The sequence below is a fragment of the Lycium ferocissimum genome, chromosome 11 (assembly GCF_029784015.1).
Source record: "Lycium ferocissimum isolate CSIRO_LF1 chromosome 11, AGI_CSIRO_Lferr_CH_V1, whole genome shotgun sequence".
NCBI lineage: Eukaryota > Viridiplantae > Streptophyta > Magnoliopsida > Solanales > Solanaceae > Lycium > Lycium ferocissimum.
Genome location: NC_081352.1, coordinates 14,679,335 through 14,691,045, shown reverse-complemented (window position 1 = coordinate 14,691,045; position 11,711 = coordinate 14,679,335). Strand labels below are relative to the sequence as shown.

The 11,711-nt window shown below is 34.5% G+C and overlaps 1 protein-coding gene across 1 annotated transcript; it reads right to left on the bottom strand.

Moving 5' to 3' along the window:
- Positions 1-402: 402 nt before the first annotated feature.
- On the bottom strand, positions 403-9,752 carry LOC132037955 (O-fucosyltransferase 27). The gene is made up of 10 exons (XM_059428668.1): positions 9,452-9,752; positions 7,526-7,610; positions 7,038-7,108; positions 6,873-6,961; positions 5,264-5,507; positions 4,412-4,524; positions 4,247-4,337; positions 4,023-4,151; positions 2,706-3,259; positions 403-1,461 (listed from the first exon to the last, which is right to left on the bottom strand). The coding sequence occupies exons 1-10, from the start codon at positions 9,665-9,667 to the stop codon at positions 993-995; spliced, it is 2,061 nt and encodes a 686-aa protein (XP_059284651.1). The 5' UTR covers positions 9,668-9,752; the 3' UTR covers positions 403-992.
- Positions 9,753-11,711: the final 1,959 nt, after the last annotated feature.

Below are 11,711 nucleotides of genomic sequence, written 5' to 3'. Positions count from 1 at the left end.
CATAATCAAAGAAAATTATAACTCCCACAATAAAAGGTATAACTAATTATAAGTTGAAAAATGATCCAAAAGTATTTCCTAATCGTAGAAAAAAAAAAAAGAGAAATACCATTAGGTTTCTTAAAAACCGAACCAAACCGAACAAAAACCAACAACAACCAAACCGATGGTTATGTATTATATTTTATTTGGTTTGATTTTAATAATTAAAAAACCGACTAAATTAGTTTGATTTTGGTTTTGACCAAAAACCAACCAAAACCGATCCATGAACACCCCTAACTACAATAATTTCCATCAAAGTTTGAACAAAATACAAAATTGTTTTAGAAAGGATGCTTACTGGTAGGATCTACCGATTAATCTAATCAACACAATAATCAGATCAAATGGGAATAAACGTAACAGGTAAGACAGATTGATCTATATTTAACATAGAAAGTTGCTAAATCAGATTACTAACATGTTTATGTGCTACTAAGTCCCAAATACGGGACCTTAAAAAATTATACAATAGAGCATTATCAATAAACGTTCCAACTTACTACAATCCTTAATCTCATTCTATTCTACATTAGGTCAAGACTTACTGATAACCAAGGTACAAGCACAATTGTGCATCCACATTATTCTCACCTCTTTTTCTCGGTAACATTAGGTGAACTGATTACGTAAATATTCTTTACATTGACAGTGCATAGAACTAAACTCTTTCCGTTTAACTAGCTCTACGCGATTGTGAAATACTTTACACCACCAGCTTCCATTTCGTATCCAGATTAGCAGAAATCAAGTGCCATCCTAAACTACAACAATTTTCCACCAAAATCGGATTCCCAACAATCAGTAATCTGAGTTGCAGCATCTTTTTATCTAGCTAAGCTTACCTCAAGCCGTACGAGCTTCCCTAGTCTGCATGTGTTGTTAAAAAAGAATCCAATGCAGTTAGCGAAGTCGTTCTTTTCCTTCTCTGATAAGTTGATTCTCTAATCTTATCTTTCTCCCCCTTCAAGTTCTTCTTGATCCTCCACGAGAGCTTCTTCTTTGTTGCTCACGTCTCCGATATCACCTTCTTGATTACCATTACTGAGCCAAAAGAACAGCCCGGACGAGGCGGAATCGTCTTTTTCATTTTCCTCTTCCGTTTCTTCCCTTGATTGAGAAGAAGTAGGGCCATCCATCCAAGAAGGGCATCGGTCTACTTGTCCGGAAAAAACTGGCATTTCAAATTTTGGGATAGAGCTTGAAGAGTTGACCGATCTCTTGGTAGAATCATTTGCTATGCAAGAACATTCAGGAACTGGAAATGCAAGAAAAGACTGAAGTTTGGAAATTTTGGATTCCTCCAACAATCCATCTGTTAAACTTCTCCTTAATTGCTTGCGCAGTGATGTTATCCAGGTACGATTAGGTTGATAGAGACTATCACGAATATCTTCAAAAAGTTTGGCAATTTCTTTCCTGCATTAACTCACAGATAACAACACATAAGAAACCTATCAAAGAATATTTTATCCATGTTACAATATCTAAGTAATCCTACTCAGGTAACACGAGATCAGTGTCAACAAAGCTATGAAGAGTTACAGTTTACTCTAACTAGCATACTCCTAGTATCTTGATTCCAAGAATAAAAATGACCATAGATTAGAAAAGTTGAAGAATGGTAAGACGACTGAGGCTAATAACAAATTCAGATTCAATTACATCACTTTGCAATTTCACTCAAGAGTTTAATCAAAGGTTCAGGTTGAGATTCAAAGTAAGTCAAGCCACGAAAGTGACTATGTTTGCTTGCAAACTCTGAAATACTGTTCGGTCCAATTTTTTTCAACCAAAATCTATTATAGGAAAACTTCCAGTTTTGCAAACACTGAAAATGTTTTCTCTAATGGCATTTGCTTTAGAAAAAAATCCAATATTTCCTTAAGTTCTTTCGGAAAAATAATTTCAGCCCTTTTTTGGTCCAAATGCAGGTTTTCACATGTAATTCCCATTTTTAACTTACTAGCATATTCCTGGGATCTTGAGTACAAGAAAAACAATAACCACAGATTACAAATGCTGAAGAGACGTGGACAACAGAAACAGGTTCGAGCCGTGGAACCATCCACTAATGCTTGCATTACGGTAGGCTGTCTACATCACACCCCTTGGGATGCGGCCCTTCCCCGGACCCTGTTAACGCGGGATGCTTTGTGCACCGGGCTACCCTTCAATTATATCATTTTGTAATAAAACTCGCTTAGTTTAATCAAAGGGTGCGGAATGAGCTACAAAGGAAGTCGAGCCATAAAAATAACTTAGTTTCACATATAATACCAAATTTTTATTTTGTAGTTACGTTGTTTTATTCAGTCATCACATCGAACCAACTTTGAGCCCATTAACCTACCCTGGCCCTAAATCAGGAGAAAAAGAGAAGGATAATTACATTTTTGGACTGCTCTAAAACATACTAGTTGTAGCCGGCAAATGTACAAGTTTTGCATATTAAGCATAAATATACATGTAACATGCATATAATATACATACAATATATATAACCGGTGTATAGGTTTTGTATATTTTGGAAAAAATCCCGAAAAGGGATAATTGGAGTACACAGAAATATCAAAACTGTGAAGTAGAAGACAGGACCAGTAGGGTAAAAGAGAGTGAGAGATTAAACGACCAACAAGAAAGTTTGCTTCCGAATACGTTACCTGTCCAGACCATAAGTTCTAGATGCTGGAGTCTGATACAATCTATGACCCGCAACCAAACTAGCAAGATTTGGGTTTCCTTTACCATCACGGTCAAATCCAGTGATGAATACATCTGCTTCAATGCAAACCATATAGTCGATTGCTTCCCACAGTAATCGATGAGCATTAGTTCTCAACTCCATGATAGTACTTTCTGGCTCATCATCACTCTCGGCTACCCAACCCCACCAACCTTCAACATTGTACATCTTCGGTCGTGCCGGGGGCGGTGGTAGTGGACGAGGACGTGGACCAGAATTCTTCCATGCCTGTGATGATCTCATGCCTACATTAGCTGAAGGTGGAGGTATTGAATATTGGTCGATGAGGTTTGTCTCCCGACCATATATTTTATCCCACTCCAGAGGAGAGCTTAACGACGTCCTATCAACAACATTCTCGAACATAGCATGTAGTGGAATTAACTTCTTCAACCCACCAAAGACCTCTCCGCCAGATACATAAATGATAGTGTCAGATGAGTAACCATATGCTCGAAGGAGAATACCAATCTGTTGGAAAATTCACTTGACTAAATATCATTTCAAACAAAATTTTCTCCATATATACCTATATATTACTCCTCCCATCCCAATTTATGTGACGCTATTTCCTTTTTTGTCAGTCCCGAAAAAATGACACATTTCTATATTTAGTAACCCTTTAACTTTAAAATACCCATTTTACTCTAAATGAGATGGCTTATAGTCACACAAATATATGTAACTTAATATAGACCACATTCCAATAGTTTCAAAATTCTTCCTCTATTTCTTAAATTTCCTGCACAATCAAACATCATCACATAAATTGGGATGGAAGGAGTAACTTAGTTAGGTAAAATAGAGACATGACGAACAAATTACAACAGTGTAGACAAGCTTCATCATATGAAATGGGCGATTAACATGAAAAGTATTACTCCCTCCGTTTCAATTTGTTTGTCCTTGTTTGACTGGGAACGGAGTTTAAGAAAGTAAAGAAGACTTTTGAATTTTGTTGTCTTAAACGAAAGATATGTTTAATGTACCAAAATGCCCTTTAATCTTGTGGTCTTAAACATTCCATGTGGGATGTTGAAATTAAAGAGCTGTCCACTTAGAAAAGACACATTTTTTTTTAAACGGACTAAAAAGGAAAGTAAGACAAATAAATGGAAACCGAGGGAGTAGATAAGTTGGTCTTGAAGCTAGGAAGGACATCACAAGTTCTCATTCTTAGTAATGCAAGATTCCAATGGAAAGATTTTATATTGAACTCAAGGAGGCAAGGTACCTCTTCAGGCATAAGAGGACACAAGCCATTACGATATTGTTCTGCTGAATCTGAAGAAAGATTCCCCTTCAGAAGTCCACGTTTAATCATCCATGCACGCCTGTGCGTGATTAGTTCAGTATGTACATCCTTGAGGAAGAAGATATGTCAGATACTAGACAAACAATATGTGGCAACGCCAAACCTTGGTTTGCCATTTGATGCTTCAAAGTTTTGAATGGTACCTGAAAAAGTTCTGCACAACCATAATATGCTAAAGCATCTCTAGTCATCCCGGGGTCATAGGCAATAAATGGTTGTCCTGAAGCTCTTATTCTATGAGAACATAAGAAATAAGCATAATCAAACATAATCTTCATTTCCATGAGGAATAGGGGTTAGTAAGTTACCTATTCAAGATTTTAATAGAGAGATTTTGGACCTCCTCTCGGAACCGTAAGGCATGAAAAGCGACCCTGCATCTCAGCTTTTGATACTCAACAAGATGTGGAGGCAGAACAGACTGACTCACAGTAAAATATGATGTCAAAATGTGAAAAGGATATTACGATTAGAATGGATATGAACATTAGATGCATAGACCATCAAAAAGGAAGAATGAAGAAATAGGGCTGCATATTCTAAAGAACAACGAAGTGTCAAGAAGCATTCCAACAGTAAATATGCTGCACCAAACAGGCAAACACAGCTAAAATATTTCCAATTAATGGATGACATGTATTTTTGATAAAGCAATGGATGACATGTATTTACACTATTTATATCTTAAAAGTTAAATCGAACTCAACGTTCTACAATTTACAACCTCTGCCCGATGGAGCATTATGTTCCATATTTTTATAGAGATGTCAAAATTATTGGCTCTTCGAGTACTGATATATAGATGAGAAGTAAGGAAAATATTTGCAATAGCTTTACTGGAGATACAAGATCAGGAGGTACACGTATACGTAGATGATATGTGATAAGGAAAGAGTCACCATTAATGCAGTGGAGGAGCTTGTGTCAAAATATATAATTATCCTACCTTTTTTTTTTTTTTTTTTTTTTTTGAAACTGGTAAATAAATATATAATTATCCTACTTTATCAAATTGAATGTCCTCGTAAAACTTTTTGTGAAACAACCCACATTTTTCTAAATTATAATGCAATGAACCATCATAATGTAATGTTTTGAACTTAATATGCATGTAAGATCAAAGAGGATATTTTATTTGAAATAGAGGTAATGGATGTTACCTGCAAGCATCCACCACTAGAAACAAGAAGCTCAACCACAGAGTGCTTAGTCAACATAGGAAGAACATGGTGCAGGTAAAAATACGGAGATGCCCCGTGGGGAACCTTAAATGAAGGAATTTCTTTTTTCCTCCTCGCTCCTTTCAGATTTTTTGGAAGGGTTTTTACAATTTTGACATCTTTTGCTAATGCTGCTATGAAATGATCCTCATTATAGAGGTACGGGAAACTCTTGAATTGAGTGCTGCAAAAATGAAATATCAAACTGTTTAACAATTCGATCAGGCAGTTTATCCATTTAGCGGTTGTATGTAATATAGGTAATCATCCCATTAATATCCTAAAGTGTACTCCATAAGTTGAGAGCTGAGTTCAACAATATGTAATGGCTACTCAGTCCCAAACAAGTGCGCCTCAGTCCCAAACAAGTTGGGATGGCTATATGAATCTCCACTGCTTTATTTAAGCTCATTTCAGTTGCTCATCATACAAAATAAAATTAAAGTAAAACATATCTCAAATTTATATTTAACTATTAATAATAATTACAGAAGTTCTCTAACAAGTCGAAAGCCTATCCGCAACTAGTAGATATCACCTACATGGATCTTTTTCTTCCATTATGACTTATCTTTACCTAGGCCTGCATTGATACCAAATATTTGTAGGTCATTCGAGACAACTTCCTTCCATGTGATCTTAGGTATCACTGTCCCCTTTTAACACCTTCACGTACCATAGTTTCACACCTACGGACTAGTACATTTTTAGGTCGATGGAGAGCATGTCAAAACCATCTCAAGTGACCTTCTCGCATTTTATCTCAGTGCGTGCTACTTGCACGTTCTAGAAAATGTGATCATTTCTAATCTTATCTAATTTGGTATGACCGCACATCCATCTTAGTATCCGCATCTCAGTGACACTCATTTTGTGGATATGTTGGACTTTAGCAGTCCAACATTCACAACCATGTAATATTGACGATCTTATAGCTATTCTATAGAACTTACCTTTCACTTTGGCGGTCATCATTCTATCACATAACACCCCGGTAGCACTTCTCCACTTCAATCATCCGGTTTTATGCCTATGAGTAACATTTTCATCTATCATTTCATTCTCTTGAAAACGAGCCTAGGTATCTAAATTGTTTGCATTTTGGCACCGCAATCCGTCTAGTCTCACCTCAACTTCTCTCTTCTCATGCTGACTAAACCTGCAATGCAGGTATTCAATCTTACTTCTACTTATCCTCCGCAATCCCGTCGCGTCTCACCTCAACTTCTGCTTTCTCATGCTGACTAAAACCTGCAATGCAGGTATTCAATCTTACTTCTACTTATCCTAACACTCTTATTGTCTAAAGTGCTTTCCATAGTTCAAGCTTTTGGTTGACATCCTCGCTATTTTCATCACTTAACACAATATCATCAACAAACTATCTTCTTTTACTGATTAAAAATAGTTTAGAGCTGAGGCCAATGTCTCATCATTTATCTTTCCTTTTGCTTTTTTTTGGATAAAATGTCTTATCATTAAGGAAAATAGTTGACTCTATCATTCAATTTTTGCATCAATTCTCTTGAATTAATAAATGTGACAGAACCTTATTCCTTTGCTGCTTGTGGTTGATTGGATCTCTGGAATGACCAAAGTAGCATTGAGGAATCTCGAAACTGCAACAACATCAGATATCTGCCAAGCAATGGAAGCCTAATAAGTTTCAGGACTATTTAAAAGCAAGCCTGTTATTTGCCAGAGGATACCTTACCGCATTCCTAATCTCATGGAAACCCCCACGTATCTTGACAAAGATGAATCCAGTTGATAGAGTTTCAGGAGCTGCAATAACATCACGATTCCTACTTCATATTTTTCAATTATTTTATTCCAGAATGCACATTACAGGCTATAAAAGAAGATATATGAAGTTGGCCCTAGCCTTAGATCATATTAATCTAGTAAAAGGATTGGCAATGGATAAGAAATGGCCCACTGCAGCATATGCAAGAAATTCCATTATAAAAATATCAAGGCTATTTCAAAAGGTTGCGTAATGGATTATAAAAATATGGTCCTAACTCGATTATTTCCTAATAATTGTTGTACCTCACAAGTCACAGTAACTTGATCAACAATATCCCGATCTTGAACTACAGCTATAAGTAAATGGAAATATTACAACTTCGAATCGCTAAACAAATTCCCTAGGACTGCTATAACTGGCATGCCACACAAAAATACGAACGTGAATCTAACCTGCATAATCTACACTTCGATTAGCATGAGGATGTAAAGATTCAAGACGCCTAACTGGAGCCCATAGCCTCCTGTAAGATGGATGCTGCATAAGAAAGAATTCTATCAGTACCAACACAGGCAAATTAACCATTCAGACCCATTAGCAGCCCCTCCAACCCCCCCCCCCCCCCAAAGGAAAAAAAAAAAAAAAAAAAAGAGTAACATGAACTATAGTTATTGCTATTAACTCAAGCAAGAAAATGAAGCAGTCTAATCACAGGAATTTGAAGCTATAAAGAAGAAAAATTGAAACAGGAAGGAATAAAGATGATATCCTGGTTGGGTTTGAACACATTAGCAGACCCCCACCACCACCAAAAGAAAAAGAAAAAAAAAGAGTAACATGAAACTACATTTATTGCCATTAACTCAAGCAAATCCAACAGTCTAAAACAAGGATTTGAAGCTGAAAAAAAAAATTAGAAAATCAAAATAGGAAGAACTAAATATCACATTACATTACACAAGCAGACACCCCCTTCCCCCACCCCTCCAAAAGAAAGAGTAACATGAAACTAAATTTACTACCATTAACTCAAGCTTCAAAAACAGGGTTTTGAAGTTAAAAGAAAGTCAGAAAATCAAAACAGGAATAACTAAAGATGAGATCTTGGAGGGTTTTAAGTACATTTCATTACATTAACGGACCCCACAAAAACAGAGTAACATGAAACTAAACTAATAACCATTAACTCAAAGCAAGCAAGAAACAGAAATTTGAAGCTAAGAAATTACAACAAGAAGGACTAAAGATGAGATCTTGGAGGGGTTTAAGAACATTTCATTACATTAGCAGACACCCCCTCCCAAAAAAAAAAAAAAAATGTACCATGAAACTAAATTACTACCATTAACTCAAGCAAGTAATTGCAGCAGTCTAAAACAGAGATTTGAAGCAAAAAAAAGTTAGCGAAGCAAAAGAGGAAGAACTAAAGATGAGATCTTGAAGGGGTTTAAGTGCATTTCATTACATTAACAAACCCCCCAAAATAAGAGCAACAAACAAATGTAACAGTCTAAAACAGAGATTTGAAGCTAAAAAAAAAAAAAAAAAAAGATTAAAAATCAAAACAGGAATAACTAAAGATGAGATCTTGGAGGGGTTAAAGTACATTTCATTACATATCGCCATTAACTCAAAGCAAGCAAGTGCATCAGTCTAAAACAGAGATTTAAAACTAAAATAAGTTGACAAAATTAAAGCAAGGAAGAACTAAAGAAGAGATCTTGGAGGGGTTTAAGCACATTTCATTACATGAAACTAATAAATTTATTACCATTAACTCAAGCAAGCAATTGCAGCAGTCCAAACAGGGATTTGTTGCTAAAATAAATTAAGAAAACTAAAACAAGAAGGACAAAAGATGAGATCTTGGAGTGATTAAGCACATTACATTACATAAGCAGACTCCACCCCCACCGAAAGAAAAGAAAAAAAAGAGAGAGAGAGGGAGAACGTGAAACTAAACTTATCTCCATTAACTCAAGCAAGCAAATAGAGCAGTCTAAAACAGAGATTTGAAGCTAAAAAAAAAAAAAAAAGGAATGAAAATCAAAGCAGGAATAACTAAAGATGAGATCTTGAAGGGGTTTAAGTACATTTGATTACATTAGCAGACCCCAAAAACCACAGTAACATGAAACTAGTTATATATCACCATTAACTCAAAGCAAGCAAGTGCATCAGTCTAAAACAGAGATTTGAAACTAAAATAAGTTTACAAAATTAAAGCAAGGAAGAACTAAAGAAGAGATCTTGGAGGGGTTTAAGCAAATTTCATTACATGAAACTAATAAATTTATTACCATTAACTCAAGCAAGCAAATACAGCAGTTTAAATCAAGGACTAAAAATGAGATCTTGGAATGGTTTAAGCAAATTACATTAGTGGAGAGATCTGATTTCTTGAATTTAGGCATCCATGAGATGATTGTAACTGAAGAGTGATACTCAGAAATAATCCCATTATAGGTATGTTTAGCTAAAAGAAAATGAGTGAAAAGAGAAAGAGCAGATAGAACTAATCCAGCTAAAGCAACCAACTTCAATTTTGACTTGAATAACATCTTCCCTTCATTTTTCATTGACACCCACTTCATCTTCTTGATTTGCAAAGAACAAATGGGATTCTGCAAAGAATATCAACAGAGCAAAAATAATAATTACAGCAAAGAGACGGTACTGAATGAATAATTGAATAAATTAGTACTCCCCCCCTCCCCCCCCCGCACCATTTACATGAACTTTTTTGTTGTTTTTAGTTAGTCTTAAAAAAGGAATAATTCATTTCTATATTTAGTAAAAGTTCAATTCTAAATTTATTATTTTAATTTCAATGAAATAATTTTTAGCCGTATAAATTTTTATAAATTATTTTAGATCATAAATTTTAAAAGTATTTTTTTTATTTCTTAAATATCGTGCAAAATCAAACATTTTGGTATAAAATGAGACGGAAAGATTACTCCTTGCGTCTTAATTTAAGTAGCTTAATTTGACTTGACATAAAATTTAAGAAATAAAAGATGACTTTTAAATCATGTGATCCTGAATTAAAGATACATGTGAGGTATTAAAATGTCATTTGAATCTTATAATTTTAAATTTATCATTAGAATATTTAAATTCTCAACTTATTAAATATGAAAAGAGATATTTTTTTTGACACTACACTCAAAAAAAAAAAATAAGTTACTTGAATTGAGACCGAGGAAGAAGTACTGCTAAAGATGATGAGAAAATTACTGTATTTGGATTTTGGATGGGTACGGTAAATGGTTGAGGGCTTGAGTGAATGAAAGAAGAGTCAAAGAGTGAGGAGATTCGATAAGACAGACAGAGACAACAGCCCCGCATGGACTACATGCATTTATTACAAGTTTTGAATGTTTAATGACACCTAAAAACCAATCTCGGTAATGGCGCGTGGAAAGCTTTAGGCCCCGTTTGTCCATAGATATCAAAAAAAATTCTTTTTTTTTGGAATTTTAGAGTTGGAGTTGGAGTTGGAGTTAGAGTTGTGTTTGGCTATAGTTTTTGAAATTATATTTTTTGGTGAAATGTAGTTGTAAAAAAGTAAATTCTTAAAAACAAGTTTTTTGAGTTTTTGGTATTCTGAAATACAACTTCAAGTTGTATTCCGAATTTTCATGGCCAAACGCTGATTCCGAAAAAAAATGAAAAAAATTTCGGAAAAAAAAGTGAACAACTTTTATGGCCAAACGGCACCTTAGTTAATACTCCCTCCGTCTATTTTGACTCGAATGAGTATACTAAAAATAAATATTCATTTTTACTTGTTCAGTTTAAAAATAAAGAAAGAATTTATCATGTCATACCTACTTTACTCTTATTACTTCCTCCGTTCATTTTTACTTGGTCAGTATTCTAAAAATAGATTTTCACTTTTATTTATCACTTTTAGCATATCAAAAGAAGACAATTTATTTTTTCATGTTTTACCCATAGTATTAATTACTCATTTCAAATCATTTTTCAAATCCAATAAAAATATACATCAATTAATATGGGTACATTGATAAATTATGTATTCCATTTATTATTTCTTAAACATCGTGAAAAATTCAAAGTAGACAGGTAAAAGTGAACGGAGGTAGTATTAATTATTGGGTTGGAAAATTCAAAAAATTCTTAATGGCTATATTTTATTGATTTTAACCATTAAATCACTTAATAATAAGTGATGTAGTAAAATTATCATGTATTACTTGCTTCTTAAGGGGTGTGCCAAGTCAAATACGTGTAACTGTTGGCACAATTAATTTGGTGATGAGTAAACTTAGGTAATGAGCGAAAAACAACCATCTTATGCACTCCATATGAAAAAGAAAAAAAAATATTACTCCCAGAACTCAAACGTATTACACCACACCTTCTATCGTAAACTCTATATATTATCTTGGCCAAAAAAGTATTTTATTACTTTAACTTAAATATTATTTACAAATCAATATGTGACGGCCTGATCCAATTGTTACAGTATTGTGCGCTTTGGGCCTAGGTCCTCACAGATTTGATCTTTGGGTTTTAACCAAAAGACTCCTTAATAGTTGATCTGAATTCATTGTTATAAGGTTCCTAACTTTAACCCTAGTTCCATGCAAAACTCGAAATTCTAAACCT

Bases quoted from the DNA above. Each gene is read 5' to 3' on its own strand.
- LOC132037955 (XM_059428668.1), bottom strand. From the start codon at position 9,667: ATGAAGTGGGTGTCAATGAAAAATGAAGGGAAGATGTTATTCAAGTCA. The intron at 4,152-4,246 runs GTACCATTCAAA...TTCTTCCTCAAG, and splicing joins GTTGTGCAGAACTTTTTCAG to GATGTACATACTGAACTAAT. The intron at 3,260-4,022 runs GTACCTTGCCTC...ATTTTCCAACAG, and splicing joins GTCCTCTTATGCCTGAAGAG to ATTGGTATTCTCCTTCGAGC.